At 40.2% G+C, this 20,606-nt stretch overlaps 1 protein-coding gene across 1 annotated transcript; it reads right to left on the bottom strand.

The window, feature by feature from the left end:
- Positions 1–2,387: 2,387 nt before the first annotated feature.
- Positions 2,388–15,930, bottom strand: HSPA13 (heat shock protein family A (Hsp70) member 13). The gene is made up of 5 exons (XM_036350050.1): positions 15,761–15,930; positions 13,687–14,027; positions 8,872–9,085; positions 6,923–7,090; positions 2,388–5,376 (listed from the first exon to the last, which is right to left on the bottom strand). The coding sequence occupies exons 1-5, from the start codon at positions 15,783–15,785 to the stop codon at positions 4,709–4,711; spliced, it is 1,416 nt and encodes a 471-aa protein (XP_036205943.1). The 5' UTR covers positions 15,786–15,930; the 3' UTR covers positions 2,388–4,708.
- Positions 15,931–20,606: the final 4,676 nt, after the last annotated feature.

Below are 20,606 nucleotides of genomic sequence, written 5' to 3'. Positions count from 1 at the left end.
CTGAATCATCAGGAGCTCTGCCTAGAGAGGGGTCAGGCTCTCACATAGCTGGAAGGTGGTATTAGCTGGGTGCCTGTTCACATACATATGACTCTCATATTCCAGGGCTTCTTCCCTGTCTGTATTCACCAGCAGAATAGCCTGGTCTTCTTTACAGCAAGCTAGAGTACATGCATCCAACAGAAAAGCCAGTCTTATTATAATCCAGTTTCAGAAGTGACATTCCAAGCACTTCTGCCCTAGTCTGATCATTAGCAGTGAGTCGTCAAATCTTGCTGGGAGGTTGGGTTCATGAGAAGCCTCATTAGAGGCTGCCTATCCCAGTGAGGAACTGTATACGTGTTAAATGAAATAAATACGAAAATGTCCCTATATTTCCTCATATATTTGAGTCCCTCAGTAATGGTAGTTAAAATAACAATGAAGGAATCACAGGAATTAGCAATGAAGATAGTCAAGTCTACTATCTTTATTTAAGGGCTCACTTGAAAAGACTACAGTAATCTAATAAACTTCTCTAAAAAATAGTTTTTTTGTACAAAAAATGATCAAACTTTATCAAAAATTGTAAGTATTAACCATCAACCAAAGGATTATAGTAGCCTACTATACAGGATTATTTATTAACCAACTAGATTAGTTTAGGTGTTGGCTCCACTACAGTTAGAACTCATGAACTGGTATTCAGAATTATGGACAGTGTTTATATAATACTAGAGGCCCGGTGCACAAAAATTTGTGCACTCGTGGGGGGGGGGCGGTGTCCCTCAGCCCGGCCTGTGCCCTCTCACAGTCTCGGACCCCTCGGGAGATAACGACCTGCTGGCTTAGGCCTGCTCCCGGGTGGCAGAGGGCAGGCCCAATCCCTAGGTGCAGCCCCTGGTCGGGCTCAGAGCAGGGCCGATTGGGGAGTTGGGGCACCACCCCGTCATGCACAGAGCAGGGCGGATCGGGAGGTTGCGATGCCACCCTCAATCACACTCAGGGTAGGGCCGATTTGGTGGTTGGGGCATCGCCCCCGTCACACTCAAGGCAGGGTCGATGGGGAGGTTGCGGTGCCACCCCCTGTCACACACACAGCAGGGCCAATCAGGGGGGTGGGGAGCTCCCCCCTGTCACTCACAGAGTAGGGCCAATAGGGGAGTTGGGGCACCGCCCCCTGTCACACACAGAGCAGGGAGGATCAGGGGGTTGGGGTGCCGCACCCTATCACACACAGAGCTGCAGGGCGATCAGGGGGTTGGGGAGCTCCCCCCTATCAGGCACAGAGCAGGGCCGATCAGGGGGTTGGGGCGCCTTCCCATCACGAACAGAGCAGGGTGGATAGGGAGGTTGTGGCCCCACCCCCTGTCACACACAGAGCCGCAGGGCGATCACAGGGTTTGGGTGCTGCCCCCTATCACACTGATCCCGGTGCCAGGAGGCCTCACGGCTCCGCTGATCCCAGTGCTGGGAGGCATATTACCCTTTTACTATATAGACTAGAGGCCTGGTGCATGGGTGGGGGCTGGCTGGTTTGCCCTGGTGTCCTGGATCAGGGTGGGGGTCCCCACTGGGGTGCCTGGCCAGCCTGGATGAGGGATGATGGCTGTTTGCAGCTGGTCACACACCCTTCAGGGTGGGGGTCCCCACTGGGGTGCCTGGCCAGCCTGGGTGAGGGGATGATGTCTGTTTGCAGCTGGTCACACACCCTTCATGGTGGGGGTCCCCACTGGGGTGCCTGGCCAGTCTGGGTGAGGGGCTGAGGGCTGTTTTCAGGCTGGCAGGTGACAGAAGCTCCCAACTGCTCCTTTTTTTCTTTTTTTTTAAATTCTGGGCCAGCTTTAGCTCTGAGGCTCCAGCTCTGAGGCCTCAGCTGCTGAAAACAGGTATCTGGTTTGTTTCGGTTCTATAATCGAAACTCTGTATCAACTCCAGCTCTGAGATCCCGGCTTGCTGAAAGCTGGTTTCTGGGGTTTTGTTTAGCTTCTATATTTGTAACTGTGTTTCTTAAACTGCAAGCTCAGAGGCCGGCAAGGCAGGCGGGGAACGTTGGTTTCCTCTGTCACTGAAGCAAGCAAGCCTCATGTTCAGTTTAAGCTGCCTGGTTGCCAGCCGCCATCTTGGCTGGCAGTTAATTTGCATATCTTGCTGATTAGCCAATGGGAAGGGTAGCGGTCGTACGCCAATTACCACGTTTCTCTTTTATTAGGTAGGATACTTCTAGGCCAGGGAAATAAGCAGAAAAGTAAGCAATTGCAGAGACAACCAGGATGCAGGGAACTAGGAAACAGCTGTTGAGGTCACATGCCAGGTCAGCTCTAACCCCAAACCCCACTTCCTTTCTTATTTATGTACCTCAGAAAAGGACTCAGGTCTAGTCCTAAATGGAAAAAATAGAGTATAGCTTAAAACAAACTGCAAAGTCATATTTATTTACATTAAAATATGAATGACCTGTATACACACAAATTTAAGAGGCACAATCTGTTATGTACAATACATGTTACACAGTAATATCCGTAGATACATCAGTGGTTTGAGTGAAAACACAGTACCAAAACATTCCTGATACAAAATAAATTACTCATTCACATAATCTAATTATACAAGACATCTAATATTTTAAAAGTTATATACCTCAAAAAACACTAGCTAATTGTATAGCTAAAATGTAATGTTTGTTTTATGAAGAATGTCTTCAGATTGTTATACATAAATGATCAGTTTTAGAATCCATTTTTATCTTTTAAATAAGCTACATTGATGTCGTCTATATATAGCCTGCTAAAATGATTGAAGACAGACATGACTTCATCTTTTAAAGTTGAAACTATTCTAGAGAATATGCTAAACTATTGCCCCAATTCCAACACTGCCATCATAATTTTCAAACACAATTAAGTTATTTAAATTCCAATTTTAGAGTATCAGATTCATTGCCCTAATTTGCAAATTGTTTCCTCTAAAAAAATATTATCAGATTGTCCTAAACTATCTCTTATTTTGGAGTAATTCAAGTTTTTTTAAAAAAATCTTAAAACGCTTTAGGTTAAAGCTGATTCTGTATGTAGATATTTTGAGAAATTGAACACTTTAAAGAGCTTCATAAAAAGATTGTTTTCAGTTTTAAAATCTATTAAAGATTTATATGAAGTCCAAGAGAACACTTGAATATTTTCATAATGCAGTGAAGGTTTCATCTTTGGCATTTCTCCATTAGTTCTAAAATAAAATACATCAACGAACATTTTATATTTTTCTATCTACTTCAGACATTTTCTGTACACAAAGTGTTTGAAATTTCACTGCTAAGGAAGTTTTATAGATCTGCAAAGAAGTGTTAACATTTAGCTTTTTATTGAGAAGTTGAAATGTTCTGATGTTGCTGAAATGAGTTTACTCAGTTCTTTTTCAGTAACTGAAAATTCAACATCCTGTCAAATTTAACAATGGATAAGGCAGACAAAATTTAACAAAAATATTGACCAGAATATAATTTTTTAATAATGATATGAAGCATGCCTCTATTAAGGAAAAAACATGAGCATCACAGAACAAAACTGCTATATTTTCTTTCTTGGTCCCTCTAGCTTTCCTAAAAGGAAATACACCAAAACAAAACTGCTACTAATGCTGATTGGTAGAAATTTTTCACATTGCCTTCCATATTAGATTTCCACATTACTTCCAATATCCACGGATCTTTTTCTCTTCATATACTAACCTTAAGGCTAAAAATTGTCCAAGTGTGACTATTTTAAAATGACAGTAGGAAATAATAGCAAGGTTTTTATAAGTGAGCATATTTTTCCTCATTCAAAACTAAATATGGGGAAAAATCTCAGTAAAACTGAATCAGATACCAGCTACATTACCCAGGACTAACTGAAAATAAGCAAAGAAACAAAACAAAAACATAAAACAAATACTGTAGCTAATTCCTGCTATTTATCAATGTCTGCAAAAATCTTGAATAACAAAAACTGACAGTAACGATGGTTTTATTGTCACATGAATGTATTTTAAAAAGGCTATTAAAAACTCCCCATTGTTTGCTAACCAGGCAGAATCATGGAAATCCAAGCAGCGAATGATGCACAGCAGATAAAGGAACTAGAATATATAAATTGGGTATTTTCTACTATCTGGTATTGGAACATTTGAATAAATTTATAGCTATTTCAGAAAGAGAAATATATCCAATGAATGTATTTTAAAAATCTGGAGAATGCAGATTACATGAATAGATACATAATGGGGTATTGAATCTGTGAAAGTAATTTTGTTATATAATATGGCAATTATTGAATATCACATATATAGCTTATATTAATACTTCCATCTCCCAGCCAATGCTAATACCTGACATCAACACCGTCCTTCAAGTATAGTTCAAATTATTAGTTACATGTGGTAATCAAGTAAATTAATTGGCAGTAGACAATGTTCACAGAAAACAATTTTAAGTGCATATGGTTATCTACTTCCAGAATCCAGAAAATATAGCCATCCATGCTCCTATTCTATCATTTTAGAAGTATTTCAGGAATGGGACCTCTCCAAAATCAAACAGGATCAATCTGGTCACATTAAATCTTAAAACAAATGTTATGTAAATTTTGTATATCTAAATGTTGCCTTTTAGGTAAATTTTTGAGATAGTTTAGACACTTTTTTTTTTGAGGAGGTGGTCTGATAAGATCACAAATAATCATTCTTCCAAAATTCAGTTGAAATTGGTCTTCTGTAAATGCTTATTGGGAATTTCTAAAGCACTGACTTGAAGAGGCCAAGAACCTCCATCAATCCCTGCTTGGATAGCCACTCCCGTCACCACTGCCAGGTCAGGGTCTACAGACGTGTTGGGATCCTTTCCAAAGAACTGCTGAATGACTTGACGGATTCGAGGAATACGAGTAGAGCCCCCAACCAATACCACCTCATCAACTTCAGTCTTTTCCAGGTGGCCTTCTTTCAATACTTGCTGAATGGGTACCAGTATTTTCTGGAAGAGATCTTCATTTAGCGTGTCAAAGAGCTCCCGTGATATTTCTGTTTCAAATAAAACCTGACTTTCTCCACTTTTCTTTTCAGAAAGGCCAGCTCCAAACATGCTGCTTACATGGTGGCCATCAGCTGGGGACAGTCTGTCCTTTGACAGTTCAGTGTCACTACTCGGAGTTTCCTTCTTGTCCTTTTCCTCTACTGTTAGTAATACTGACATTTGAGCAGATTGATGAAGAGTCAGATTTAATTTGACCATTTCCACAGCTTGTCTTAATCTGTGAATTTCCTCTTTCCTAGAGGGTAGGAAGCCATATGTTTGATAGATCTGTTTATATAAGTACTGAAGCAATCTCTGATTGAAGTCCTGTCCTCCAAGTTTATTGTTTCCTAAGTTAAAAATAAAAGTTTATATTATAGTTATTCATATATGTGTATATACATGTACTTATTCAGCATGTATGTATAAATATAATTTTATTGGAGTAACAAAGTCTGTATTGAAGATATTAAGATTTTATTCACACAAAAAATGATTAAAAATAACAGGGTGGAGATGACTTTAACTCGAATGCGTACTATGAACTAAACAGTGCAGCCATGGCTGATGTAGAGCAATGTTCTGTACATCAGAAAGTGGCGGGTTCCATTCCCTGCCCCAGTCAGGGCATGTACCCAGGTTGCAGGTTCGATCCCTGGTTCGGGTGTGTGCAGGAGGCAGCCAATTGATTTTTCTATCTCACATCAATGTTTTTTTCTCTCTCTCCCTTCCTAAGAACAAAAGAACAACAACAACAAAAAGACCTCTATGTCTTTCCACATCCCAGTCCCAGGAAATTACCAATACTCTCCGTTGGCTATATTCCTACTTATAAAAAAAACCCCCAAAAAACAAAAACAAAACCCAAAAAACAACAAATGTGCACATCTGGGTTAATTTTTTTAAATGATGTAAAAGGAAGTATCTCTTAATGATATCAAATCGTTTTTTCAGAAAATAGATTGAGAACACAGATTGGCTTTTAAGTAACAATTTAGAAACACTTCCTAAGAAGAAAGTCCTTCTTATAATTAAAACATACCAACAGGAATTTTTTCTTAAAAAAAAAAAAAAAAATCCTTTGCTTGTATGGTTAAGAGCTGAAAAGCAGAAAAAAAAAATAACTTAAAAGGAAAAGAGTAATTGCCGAAACTGGTTGGCTCAGTGGATAGAGCGTCGGCTTGCGGACTGAGGGGTCCCAGGTTTGATTCCGGTCAAGGGCATGCACCTGGGTTGCGGGCACACCCCCAGTAGGAGGTGTGCAGGAGGCAGCTGATCGATGTTTCTCTCTCATCGATGTTTCTAACTCTCTATCTCTCTCCCTTCCTCTCTGTAAAAAAATCAATAAAAAATATATTTAAAAAAAAAAAAAGGAAAAGAGTAATAGAATATAAATCCCCAGCACTAAACTTCATTCTAAAGAGAGTCCAGTTAGGAGGAAGTCAAATGCAGAAGTTAGACTACTTATAACTTACAGCTCCACTTTTCAAACAGGCTTATTCATCCCTTAAGCTAAATTAAAACAAAAACCTTTTTAAAAGATTTAGAATGCAAAATCCTATCACTTCCTAAAGAATACTAAAGATATCTATTTTGTGAAACAGATTACCTAATGAAATCAACTGATCACTCTTCATTTTAAAAGAATTTCTTTCCTTCTGTTCCCTTTACCATAGCCATGAAAAGCATTGGCTCAGTGAGCTACCACTGGCAGTGTATTTATCTGACTTATAGGATGCACAGTCATTTTTTGTAAATACATATAAATGGAGGCATAAAATTACATATACAGATTACCAAAATGAAGTCAAAGAATACTGAAAAAAATTAAACACTTCACACATTAGATATGCTAATGTGTCTAAACCTCTTTAACTCTCTCTATATTTTTCTTACCTGACATTGCCCTGGTTAGAAACATTCCTCCTTGTTTATTCAGTAATGACACATCTAGAGTTCCTCCGCCCAAATCTATCACCAAGACATGAAAGACATCAGCCTTGTGGAGACCATAGGCCATAGCTGCCGCTGTGGGTTCATTTATTACCCTTAAGATCTTCAGTCCTGTAAGATGGGTTGGAGGAAAGAAGAGCTCATGAGCAGACACAATAAAGACATTCAATCTCACTCAGCCTCACGTTAGTGTCTTCTAAAGATCAAATTCTGCTGGTACAAAAACTCCACTCAGTAATGCTGAGAAAGAACAGTCATAAGCCCAATAAAACTAACATAATGTTATTGTTCCTCTAAATAGGTATCATTAAAATTATTCTAAAAGATTATAATAGAATAAAATAAAGACCCAGATTCAGTGGAATATATAATTCTATTCTTAATTCATACTTCATTTAAACAAAATTCTGAGCCTCTTCTCATTGTCATATTTTACTTGGGAATTTATGAGTAATAAAACTTTAATCATTATATATCATAACATACTGCTACGGAAATGAGATAAGTTTACTGTGCTCTTCTGTTAAAAATGAAAGATGAATAAACAGAAAATAATTTTAAAAATCTAGATGCGATGCTCTCATAGCTATAATTATACTTTTAAAGAGTACTTAAAATATAAGACCCTCAAATGTGTATCTAAAAAATACAGCTAATCTGATTTTGATTTGTTATCTATGTGCAGGCAAAGGATCAGATTTCCTTGAGCAAAATTCCTGCTTTCAACTAACTGCCACACGAGTGGTCTGGAAAGTAAGAAGGCTTTCTGTATCAGGAGCCATAAAACTATTCAGACTCTTAAGAATTTAGTCAGAGATAGTAATACCCTTCACCTTAGTTCTCTGACTTCATCACTCACTCTGCCCTGGCCACACTGGCTAATATACTATCTTCTTAATAGCATATTCCCATTTTGTGGCTTCCCCACTGGCCATTCACTCTCTCTTGCAACATACTTCCCCTATTTCCTTGGCTATCTACCTTGCTTCTCTTAAATCTGCTTAAATGTTATTTTCTCAATGAGGCTTACCTGACCACTCTCTTTAAAACCTGCAAGACTCCCTATTCTCTAACCTTTTTTATTTTTTTCCCCCCATAGGATGTTACTTTCAGATTTTTTATCTAGGTTTCCTACCAGAGGCCAGGTTACTCCTCCAGGGACATTTGGTAATATCTGGAGAAAAAAAAGATTGTCACCCCTTAGGTGGTGAGGGTTCTGTTAGCATCTGGTAAGTAGAGGCTAGGGATGCTGCAAAATATCCTATAGTACATTGGACAGTCCTCCACAACAAAGAATTATCCAGCTCAAAACCTCAATAATGCTATAGGTGAGAAATACTTAACAAGTATATTAAGTACCCCATAATATACTTATCTTTGTGCTGATTTTGAGTTTCCCTCTAGTAGAATATAAGGTCCACGAGAACTGGAATTTTTCTGTTTATATAGTTCAGATTTATATTTATATAAGGGATATAACTTTTCAATATAAATTCCATGAGAACAGATACTAGTATATATTGAGACACTCAGATTTGTTGAATGGTGTTAAATGAATTCTCCCCCACCTCAAGACTTTTAAAAAACATTACATTTGTCTTAACATTAAAGAAAGTTTAGAAGAAAAAACTTGTTTTTAACATGTGTCCATGGTATCTTGCAGCGTTTGTCATGTGCCTGACTGGTTGTTGTCAGTTATATATTTTATATTGTCCTATAGACTTTCTTAATTATCATCTGCAAACTTATATCAAAATCCATCTAATTTACCTGACATATAGTTTATGTGCTTAGTTAGTTAGGTGGTTTGCAAAGGGATACATCTTACTATAGAAAATTTTCAGCCTCAGAAAATTTTTATAAAAATGTAACTCAGGCAAGGGTAATATTACCTGCAAGGTTAGCAGCTTCGATTGTTGAATTTCTCTGTTTTAAATCAAATTCTGCCGGTACAGAAATAACTGCGTTGGCAACTGGCATTCCAAGATATTCCTCTGCCATTTCCTTTAATTTCAATAGTAGTCTAGAGCCAACATATTCTGGGGAAACGGTGATGGTCTCATTACTTGTCACAGAAAACTCAACCATTCCATTTTTGTTTAAAACCTGTGAATAAAAGGAATAAACTTAACTAAGGAGGTAAAAGACCTGTACTTGGAAAACTACAGGACACTGAAAAAAGAGATAAAGACATAAACAAATGGAAGAATATACCGTGTTCATGGACTGGTAGAATCAACATCATCAAAATGTCCATACTACTCAAAGCAATTTATAGATTCAATGCAATCCCCATTAAAATACCAATGGCAGCCCTGCCAGCTTGGCCCGGTGGTTGAGTGTTGACCTATGAACCAGGAGGTCACGGTTCGATTCCCGGTCAGGGCACATGCTGGGGTTGTGGGCTGGATCCCCATTGAGGGGCATGCAGGAGGCAGCTGATTGGTGATTCTCTCTCATCATTGATGTTTCTCTCTCTCCCTCTCCCTTCCTCACTAAAATAAATACAAATATGTTGAAAAAAATAAAACTCTCTACATCTTAAAAAATAAATAAAAATAATAAAATACCAACGACATATTTCGCAGGCTTAGAACAAACTCTACAAAAATTCATATGGAATGAAAAAAGATCCCAAATAGCCCCAGGAATCCTGAGAAAGAAGAACAAAGTTGGAGGGATCACAATACCAGATATCAAGCTATATTATAAAGCCACTGTTCTCAAAACTTCCTGGTACTGGCACAAGAACAGACATATTGACCAATGGAACAAAACATTATGCTCAATTAATATTTGACAAAGGAGGAAAGAGCATACAATGGAGTCAAGACAGCCTCTTCAATAAATGGTGTTGGGAAAACTGGACAGATAGATGCAAAAAAAGGAACTAGATCACCAACTTACACCATACACAAAAATAAACCCAAAATGGATAAAGGACTTAAACGCAAGACGGGAAACCATAAAAATCTTAGAAGACTCCATAGGCAGCAAAATATCAGACATATGTCGTAGCAATATCTTTACCAATACAGCTACTAGGGCAATGGAAACTAAGGAGAAAATAAACAAATGGGACTACATCAAAATAAAAAAGCTTCTGCACAGCAAAAGAAACCATCCACAAAACAAGAAAGCCCACTGCATGGGAGAACATGTTTTCCAATGCTATCTCTGATAAGGGCTTAATCTCCAAAATTTACAGGGAACTCATACAACTTAAGAAAAAGAAGATAAACAATCCAATCAAAAAATGGGCAAAGGACCTAAATAGACACTTTTTAAAAGAAGACATAAGGAAGGCCAAGAGACATATGAAAACATGCTCAAAGTCACTAATCATCCGAGAGATGCAAATCAAAACAACAATGAGGTACCATCTCACACATGTCAGAATGGCTATCATCAGCAAATCAACAAAGGACAACTGCTGGCGAGGATGTGGAGAAAAAAGAACACTCCTGCACTGATGGTGATGCAGACTGGTGTAGCCACTGTGGAAAACAGTATGGAGTTTCCTCAAAAAGTTAAAAATGGAACTCCTACTTGACCCAGTGATCCCACTTCTAGGAATATATCCCAAGAAATAAGAAACACCAATCAGAAAGGACATATGTACCCCTATGTTCATAGCAGCACAATTTATCATAGCTAAGATTTGGAAACAGCCTAAGTGCCCATCAGCAGATGAGTGGATTAGAAAACTGTGGTACATCTACCCAATGGAATACTACCTGCTATAAAAAAGAAGAAACTTCTACCATTTGCAACAGCATGGATGGACTTGGAGAGCATTATTCTAAGTGAAATAAGCCAGTCAGAGAAAGATAAATATCACATGATCTCACTCATATGTGGAATATAATGAACAACATAAACTGATGAACAACAATAGATCCAGAGACAAAGAAACACTGAACCAGACCATCCAACCAGAGGGAAGGCGGGAAGGGGTAGGGGTGAGAAGGGGGAGGGGGGCGGTAAGAGATCAACCAAAGGACTTGTATGCGTGCATAATAGCATAACCAATGGACAAGGACACTGGGGCAGTGGGGGCTTGTCCTGGGAGTGGCCAGGGAGTGGTCAATTGGGGAAAAAGGAGACATATGTAATACTTTAAACAATAAAAAAACCCTGTGAATAAGATTTGCAAAGAGTGTAAAAGCATATATACACATACATACATATAAACTTACACACACACACACACACACACACACACACACACACACTGGACTTTAATCAAAACTTACCTTTACCTTTACAAGGTCACAAAATTCATTTGTAATGTACCAAGTACATTTATTATGATTAGAGGTTATAAAGTTATACTTTAAAATCTATAAAATGAATCCACATCATAGTTTTTTGATAACAGAAAAATAACATTCATCACTAAGCACATAGCTGGAACATAAAAGATTCTCAATATATATCTGTTAAATTAAAGAAAAAATGGATGATGAAATATAAGGAATAATAGTTGCTAAATGATGTATGTGACTAAGGATTTTTTTTTTCCTCTTAAAATTAAGTTGTTCCAAAATTAATAGATAACTGAAAGAATGTTCTGGTACATATCAGCAAGAATAATTTTAGTACTTCATTATGTTCTTAGCCAAAAATCAAACATCAGTTACATTCTTGTATCCATGAAACTATGTATTAGCTCAATATCCCTGCTAATGTAGTTTCCATTTAAAAAACTAGATTAATTCTAAAACATCTATCCTAGATTCACCAAGAAGACCACTAACATCAACAGTAAAGAGAATTAGTCTGTTCTGAGTTATTAAGAGTATTAACCCCAGTCATTCTAGACCAGTGGTTCTCAACCTGTGGGTCGAGATCCCTTTGGGGGTCAAACGACCCTTTCACAGGGGTCGCCTAAATACATCCTGCATATCAGGTCTTTACATTACGATTCATAACAGTAGCAAAATTACAGTTATGAAGTAGCAACGAAAATAATTTTATGGTTTAATACAGTTCCTCATGAAGTAGCAACATGAGGAACTGTATTAAAGGGTCGCGGCATTAGGAAGGTTGAGAACCACTGTTTTAGACTATATATCTAGCTTTCAATCAAGAAACCTATATGATGAATACAAAAGCAAGCTACAGACACTATTAAAATTAGGTTCAAAGACACCAGTACTGTCAGAGCCCACATGAAACAGAAACAGCAACAGAATCAGATTACTTAGAAACTCAAGGACAAAAAAAGAAAAAAATGTAAATATATAAATAATATACCTCAAACTATAATTTAGAAGAAAATTTATATTTATATTATTTTATCATTGCATAAGATTATAAATTAATAAAGTTTCCTAAGAAACTAAAAAAGAAACTTAAGAAATGCATGGAGAATTTTTTTCTACTTTGAAACAGATTGAAAAATTGAGAATTTTTATGGATGGATTCAAATAAGCAACACTGATATAACTATATAGTATTTAAAAACCTATCATTTAAAATCCCACTTTGCATTATGTATACAAGAAAAACACTGCATGAAATAAACATTTCAATGTTTAAAAGAAAAAACCCCCAGCAAAATCCAAACCTAAAAAATACTTATATAGAAGTATTAGGGAAAAAAAACAAAAAACAACAAGTGGATAGGATCGGAAAACCATTGTAAACACAGTAAGAGTATAAAACCATTTTAACACATTAAGAGACAATTTTACTACATAAAAAACTGATACTCTTAACTGCTCAAAAACAAAATTATGTCATCAGGAAAAAAGGGAAAAACTACTGAAAACATATCACTAATGTATTTCATGACATCAGAAAAGATAAAACACTCTCCACCTCCCAAAAATAGGACAAAGAACAAGAAATGGGTCACTAAAGAAAATAAAAATGTGAAGAAAGTAATTTTTAACTCTGACCTCACTAGGAATAATAGGAATTGATGCAAGCTATCACTTTTTACTTTTCTATTGGCAAAGATTAAAATAACTAGTGAAGATACAGGCACTCTATAAAAACAGTAGTTAAGAGCATATAACCTTTTCGGTGCATAATTTGTCAATATAAATCAAAAGCCTCAATACATGTGTACATTTGACCTATCAATTTCTACTTCTAGAATTCAAATTTAGGAAATTATCAGAGAAATGTAAAAAGATATAAATATAAAAGGATACTTTCTGAAGCTCTAACATTAGTGGGAAACCAGGGAAAAAATAAAATTTATTCTGATAAAAACTGGGTAATTAAGTACTTGAATGGTCATTCCATGAAACCATGAAGGATAATGATGTGAATGTATTGACTAATTGGCCATGACATGTTGATAAGTTTCAAACAACTCATAAAACAGAATGCCTAATTTGATATTTTTTACATATACACGTATGTATACACTCAATATGTGTATACTTATGCAGAGAATATAACCATCCATCCATATGGTACATGGGGCTTCCTTAGCCTTCCTGCTACAATGAAAGACTGTGGTGACATTCTAAGGATGGCAGAGCAAGAATGTAAGATGCTAAGTCTTTGACAGCACTGTGGAGCCACTGAATTAACTCACCCTGGACCTGCCATGAAATTGCTTGTTATACAATAGCTTCCATGCAAATTGAGTCAGTTGAAATAAAAAGTTTTATAACTTGTTGCCAAAGCATATAATTGAAACAATAATCTGATCTAAAATTAAAATAGATTTTAGCTTAATTACTTACCTTAAATGGGTATCTGCCAATCTCAGCCTCCAGCTCTTCTGGGGTAAAAATCTTGCCTATGAATCTTTTGGCATCATATATTGTGTTCTGAGGATTTGAATCTGCCAGCTCTAAGCTTTCATATCCCACATAAACATCATGGTCAGTGAAAGACACCATACTGGGTATGCTGATATGGCCATTTTCATCTGGAATGACCTTTACTTTTCCTGTGCCAGGAAAAAACACCCCAACAGAGCAGTAGGTGGTGCCAAGGTCAATGCCAATCACTTTAGGAGTAGGCAATGGTAAATACTGTTGTGACAAATAGCCAGCCAACAGGAGAGTCAAGACAGCTGATCCTGAAATACAAGCAGATTAAAATATATGTCTTATCAAACTGGTACAATAAGCTAAATTACTATAGTAAAGTCCCTTTAATATCTCTCTTTGAAACAAGACTAAAAAATACACTCTCAAAATATTTTCTTTTATAATACTAATGGTAACACTTCTCTCAAACATCAAGTTTTTCACACTGTAAATTGACAGCACTTAAAAGGAGGTAACAAGAAAAACAAAAAAACTTATTCGTCTATTTCACATGGGTGCATAAAGGAATAAAAAGTAAAAACATTTCAATAACAATTGTGCTGACATTGACAGGAAAACTCATTCTTCTGGAGCAAATGAAATATAATCCAATTTCTTGGTCAATTAATACTTGATTTTATAGCTTTATAATTAGCTTTAGTTATCATTATTAAAAAGAAACTCCATTATTAAAATTTCCACAGCAAAACCTCGCTTATTATAAGGCTAAAATGACTTATCCCTGCACTAACCGGTTTGGCTCAGTGGATAGAGCGTCCGCCTGCGGAGTGAAGGGTCCCGGGTTCGATTCCAGTAAAGGGCATGTACCTTGGTTGCAGGCAGTAGGGGGTGTGCAGGAGGCAGCTGATCGATGTTTCTCTCTCATGGATGTTTCTAACTCTCTATCCCTCTCCCTTCCTCTCTGTAAAAATCAATATTTTTTTAAAAATTATTTTATCCCTTTATCTCCTTTTTTATTTAAACAACACAAAATCGATATATTGGAGAAAACGGTTTTGAAAGCTGCTTAGAGATTAAACTGTCAATTCATAACAGAACATAGTGAACTTTCTCTGTGTTGAAATATCAATTAAGGAAGGACACACTTCTATCAGAAGTAGCAGTTAGAGAAGAAGCATCAAAGTGTGTCCTGTAAACCTGATGGCAACAGAAGCGGAAGCTCCTTGCGGGCAGGTTTTGCTCACTGTTGTATCTCCTACCCCAAGAACGGTTCCTAGCAAACAGCAGGTGTCCCATAATCACTAACTGATGAGAAAAACAAATATGGACAAATGCCCGATGAAGGAAGGTGTCACTTCGGATATTACAATTGAGTTATTTGGCTTCAGGAAGCTATGCTAACCTCCTGTGTCGTCATGTTACCTAGGACCTAAAACGTCAATCTGTAGGAGTCTGTTTTTACTAATTGTTAGCTCATCCTCACGAACGCGTAATTCAACCAAGTGAAACCAAGTGCCCAGCCCACTTTCCTCTCGCTCCAACGTGCAGAATTTCAGAAGCACTTCATCCCCGTTTGCCCGGGGAGGGGAATTCTAACCGGGCCTGGCAGAACGAGCACAGCGCGGCACATCGCAGAGGCCTGGCTCTCCAACCCCAGCCCCGCAGGGGCCCACGGCCCGGCGCAGCGGGCTCCTCCCACAAAGGGGAGCTGGAGGTGCATGTCCGAAGGCCCCAACGCAACGTACGATTCGAAATCGACGTTGTTTTGGAAAGAACTGCTCCCAGGCCTGATGTCCCTGGGATGGACGCAGAAGGATGCCGCCCGCCCTACGTGGTGGGCCTACCGGGTCGGGGCCATCCTAGAGGCGACTCCTAAGCGGCTCTCTGAGAAGCCCCAACCCGCCTCTAAATCACCTTTTCGGCGCCTTTCCTGCTGCGCAACCTGGATCTAGAGGGTGTGGCCATCACCCCCACCCATCCGGCTCCCCACAAACGCTCTAGTCAATGCCCACACCAGCGACAGGGACCCCGGAGCACTGACCTAAGATCGTCATCTCCCCGGCCATCACAGTCCCGCCGAAGAGGTTTGGGATGACTGTACCAGACGGGAGGCGCCGCCCCCACGCCGCCGGGCGGCCCGCTGACCCCTGGGAAATGTAGTTCTCTTGCTCTGACGCGGCCAGGGAAGCTACGTGTCGGACCAGAGAAAGGACTTTCTTTACCATGAGGTCGCGAGGCTGAGAACCTCCATTCAACTGCTGCCAGGGACAACAGAGCCGCCCTCCCACGCAAGGACTGCCGAGCCAATTGGGCTGAGGAGGAGGAGAGTCAAGTAGAGGGGCTGGACTTTACGCATCCAACCGGAAGCGCCTCGGGCCACCGGAGGTATGAAGTCTCTCTAGCACCGCCCTGCCGCTTTGCTTTCTGGGTAGTGTAGTTTGAGCCTCCCCCAGTTCGCCAGAGGGACAGAGAGGACCGCTAGCTTATTGTGTGTGTGTGTGTGTGTGTGTGTGTGTGTGTGTGTGTGTGTGTGTGTGTGTGTGTGTGTGTGTGTGTGTGTGTGTGTGTGTGTGTGTGTGTGTGTGTGTGTGTGTGTGGTGGGGGGGAGGGGGGCGGGAGGGAGGGGTCTGTTTATGGGAGGGGGGAGGAGTGGTGGGGGGAGGGGCCTAAGGCCAGATTCCAGCCTTTGTGCGTTCATCCTGTCCACCTTTAATGCGCGCTCCTTCCCCTGTGATGTAGATTCTATCTAGATGGACTTTCCCCAAACGCTGCCTAGCTTCCCTAGGATCCCTGCGCGGTCCGGCGTCCTGAAACTCCAATTAAGATCAGCCCTGCCTTTTTTTGTTTTGGGCTAAATAAATTCAAGAAATTCTCAGGTAAGGCAATTTATTCAAGGGAGCAGGGACACATTTCCTCTATTGCTAACGCTTAAGTAGGCCATTAAAAACAAAAAAGAAAAACAAAACACCTTAGCTTTCTCTTGAATTCAGTCCTAAGCGACAGGAATAGCTTTCAGAGAGGAGTTGAAGTGCTTTTCAGGTTCTAGTCTATGAAAGACCTGGTTTTTCTCACCGCGTGGTCACAAGTAATGCGTCATGGCTCCTTTTCAGAGTGTTTGGCTGTTCAGGTCATAAGAACCGTGATCCTGAAGAGCTGAAACTTATTTCCTCACCTGAGATCAAACCAAACATTCCCTGTTGACAACAGGTCAGCCGGCTGGGAGAATAAACTGCCACAAGCTTACTGGTCGATTTACAAATGTATAACAAAATGTTGATGGCTATTGAAGCAGAATTATGGTTAGTGGGGATTCATATCTACACTAAGTAAAGCCGAGGTGGTCCTCACACCCTCCTGGGACGTCCTCACAAGATGGCCCCACGCGTAGCACAGGAGGCCAGTTGGCTGCTCCACACTGAGGCCTGCGGCTCCGCCTGGTGTGGAAGAGGCCAGTGCGGTGTCCCCTCCACCTCGCGTGGAGGAGGCCGGTCATGGCAGGGGAGGGCAGTTGGGGGTGATCAGGCCGGCAGGGCAGCAGTTAGGGGGCAGTCAGGCTGGCAGGCAGGCGAGCAGTTAGGAGCCAGCAGTCCCAGATTGTGAGAGGGATGTCCGACTGTCGAACATCCCCCAGGGGTCCCAGATTGGAGAGGGTGCAGGCCGGGCTGAGGGACACCCCCCTCCCCATGTGCACGGGTTTCATGCACCCGGCCTCTAGTATATAATTATCTCTCCACTTTTATGTATTTAAATTTTTTTTTATAATGTGTTTACAATGAGTATTATTCAGTATAATTTGAGTATACTTATAAAGAATGCATGATTCAAACATTTAGTGTTTTAAACCAACATAAATATATTATTTTACAATTCCATAGATTGCAAATTTGGTACATGTCTTACTGAACTAAAGAGGAGAATTGTTTCCTGCTAATTTGATTTTCTGGCAGAATTTATTTCCATGTGGTTGTAGGATTAAAGTGATACCTGAACCAGTGAGCAGGAATTATTCCTGGGGTCATTTCTCACAGATTCAAAGAATGAAGCTACTGACTGGAAGTGTTCAAACAAGGCAGGCTTTTATTGAAAACAAACACAGGCTCCCAGGTCAAGGAGGGGACCCAAAAAGGTTGCTGCGGAACATTCTGCTCTTCCACTTATATCTGCTAAAGGCCTGCTCTTTGTCTATCTGTGCCGCTCTGATGGGTTCCTGGCCTTTTTGCAACATTTTATTTTGCACTTGCAAGAAAAACATCCTTGTTTCAAAACACCGTGTTTTTCTGCTAGCCTCTTTCTCTACAAAACATTTTGTGATTTCAGCTACCTCCAGGATTCCTCCTTCTTCCACCCTTTACCCTGTCTACCAAATTCTGCTTCTAACTTCTCTGAAAGGTCCCCATATTCTTGCTAATTGTAAACTGAAGGCCATTCCCAGCTTCCTTCTAGAGCAGTGGTTCTCAACCTTGGCTGCACATTAGAATCACCTGGGTATCTTTTTAAAATCCTGATTTCTGGGCCTCATCCTCCAGAAATTCTGTTTCTTTGTTATGGGGTGAGGCCACAACATTAGTAATAAAGAAACAGAATTTTCAAAGGATAAGGCCAGAAATCAGGATTTTAAAAAGATTCCCAGGTGATTCTAATGTGAAGCCAAGGTTGAGAACCACTGTTCTAGAGGCTAACAACATTCATTAGCTCGCAGACTGTCTTCCCTTGTCTCCCAAAGCCAGCAACAGTGGGCCAATTTTTGTCAGAAGACACCATGTGATTAAATTGGATCCACCTGGACAATCCTGATCTCAAGCTCTGTAACTTTAAAATTATCTGCAAAGTCCATTTTGGCCTGTAAGGTAACATATAACAGGTTCCAGAAATTAGAAAGTGAACCTCTTTGGGAGGCTGTTACTCCCCCCACCCCCATTCACTCTGGTCCCCAAAGATTTATATCCATCCACATGCAAATACTACATGGTCTTATCCTATAACAACACGAACTCAAAGTCCAAAAACCTAATCTAACTCTCATCAGGTTAAAAATCCTAAATACATATCATGTTCTATTTCATCTAAATTGGCCAATAGCTGTTGTCCCATATCCCTTCTTGTTTGCCTGCAATCAGAGGAGCAATGAAATACATGATAAAAATGCTGGTGAGACTAAATTTATTTCCTATTCTATTTCTAAACATAAAGGCAAGTGTTAAAATAATATTTATAAGTGAGCTGTCTTTTTCACTGATTTGAAATGCTTCACTTACCAAATACAAAATGCACTTGGGTCTTTCCAATTAGTAGAGGTTCTTTATATATTTTTAATAGTAATATTTTGCATGTTATACATGTCATAAACATCTCTGTGGCTTATCTTTTGAGTATCTTTACAGTGTCCTTTAATGACATAAATTTTAATTATATAATGTGATCAATTTTATCAATCTTTTATGATTTGTACCTTTTGTATCTTATTTAAAAGCACCTAAGCTACTCCAAGGTCATTGTTATATCCTTCCACATAATCTTCTGTTAGCTTTGTGGTTGGGTTTTACTCAAAATGGAATGGATTTGTGATAAGGATCCTACACCATTTTTTCATATGTATAACACTTAGAACCCAATATTATTTATTAAAGTGTTCATGATTTCTGTAATGTTTTGCATGGCCATCTCTGTCATATATCAAGTTTCAATAGGCATAGGTCTGTTTGCAAGCTGTCTATTCTATTTCACTAATCAACTGACCTAATACTATTTTTATTATTATAGTTTTACTAGTGGCCTGGTGCAAAAAATTCATGCACGGGGGAGGGGGTGTTCCTCAGCCTGGCCTGCACCCTCTCCAATCTGGGACCCCTCGAAGGATGTCCTATTGCCAGTTTACAGGGATCGGGCCTAAACCGGCAGTCGGACATCCCTCTCGCAATCCGGGACTGCTGGCTCCTAACTGCTCACCTGTGTGCCTGCCTGCCTGATTGCTCCTAGCCACTCTGCCTGCCGGCTTGCTTGCCTCCAACTGCCCCCCCCCCCCCCGCCACTGCCAGCCTGATCACCCCGAACTTCCCTCCCTGCTGGCCTGCTCACTCCAAACTGCCCCCTCCGCTGTCCTGATCACCTCCAACTGACCCCCACTGATGCCCTGCTTGCCCCCAACTGGCCCCCCTGCTAGTCTGCTTACGCCCAATGGCCCCACCCTCCTCCAGCCTGATCACCTACAACTACCCTCCCCTCTTGTCCTTTAACTGCCTCTACCTCGGCCCCGCCACCATGGCTTTGTCCAGAAGAATGTCTGGAAAGTCTCCTGGAAGGTCTCCCAGTCTAATTAGCATATTACCCTTTTATTAGTATAGATCAGGGGTCCTCAAACTATGACCTGCGGGCCACATGCAAATACAAATATTGTATTTGTTCCCGTTTTGTTTTTTTACTTCAAAATAAGATATGTGCAGTGTGCATAGGAATTTGTTCATAGTTTTTTTTTAAACTATAGTCCGGCCCTCCAATGATCTGAGGGACAGTGAACTGGCCCCCTGTTTAAAAAGTTTGAGGACCCCTGGTATAGATAGAGGCCTGGTGCCCGCTGATTTGCCCTGAAGGGTGTCCCAGATCAGGGTGGGGGTTCCCTTGGGGCGTGGGGTGGCCTGGGTGAGGGTCCTGTGGTGATTTGCAGGCTGGCCACACCCCCATGGGGTGAGGGTCCCCACTGGGGGGCGTGGCTAGCCTGGGTTAGCGGCTCTTTTCAAGATGGCCACACTCCCTCAGGGTGGGGGTCCCCGCTGGGGTGCCTGGCCAGTCTGGGTGAGGGGCTGATGGCTGTTTGCAGGCTGGCCAAGTCCTCCAGTGGGGACCCTCACCCCATGAGGGTGTGGCCAGCCTGGGTGAGGGGCTGAGGGCTA

This window comes from Myotis myotis, unplaced genomic scaffold (genome assembly GCF_014108235.1).
Source record: "Myotis myotis isolate mMyoMyo1 unplaced genomic scaffold, mMyoMyo1.p scaffold_m19_p_2, whole genome shotgun sequence".
Taxonomy (NCBI): Eukaryota; Metazoa; Chordata; class Mammalia; order Chiroptera; family Vespertilionidae; genus Myotis; species Myotis myotis.
Note: the sequence above shows the minus strand (reverse complement) of the source record. Positions and strands in the feature narration are given on the sequence as shown.

Bases quoted from the DNA above. Each gene is read 5' to 3' on its own strand.
- HSPA13 (XM_036350050.1), bottom strand. From the start codon at position 15,785: ATGGCCGGGGAGATGACGATCTTAG. The intron at 9,086-13,686 runs GTAAGTAATTAA...TTTTATTCACAG, and splicing joins TTGGCAGATACCCATTTAAG to GTTTTAAACAAAAATGGAAT. The intron at 5,377-6,922 runs GTAAGAAAAATA...TTTTTAACTTAG, and splicing joins TCTAACCAGGGCAATGTCAG to GAAACAATAAACTTGGAGGA.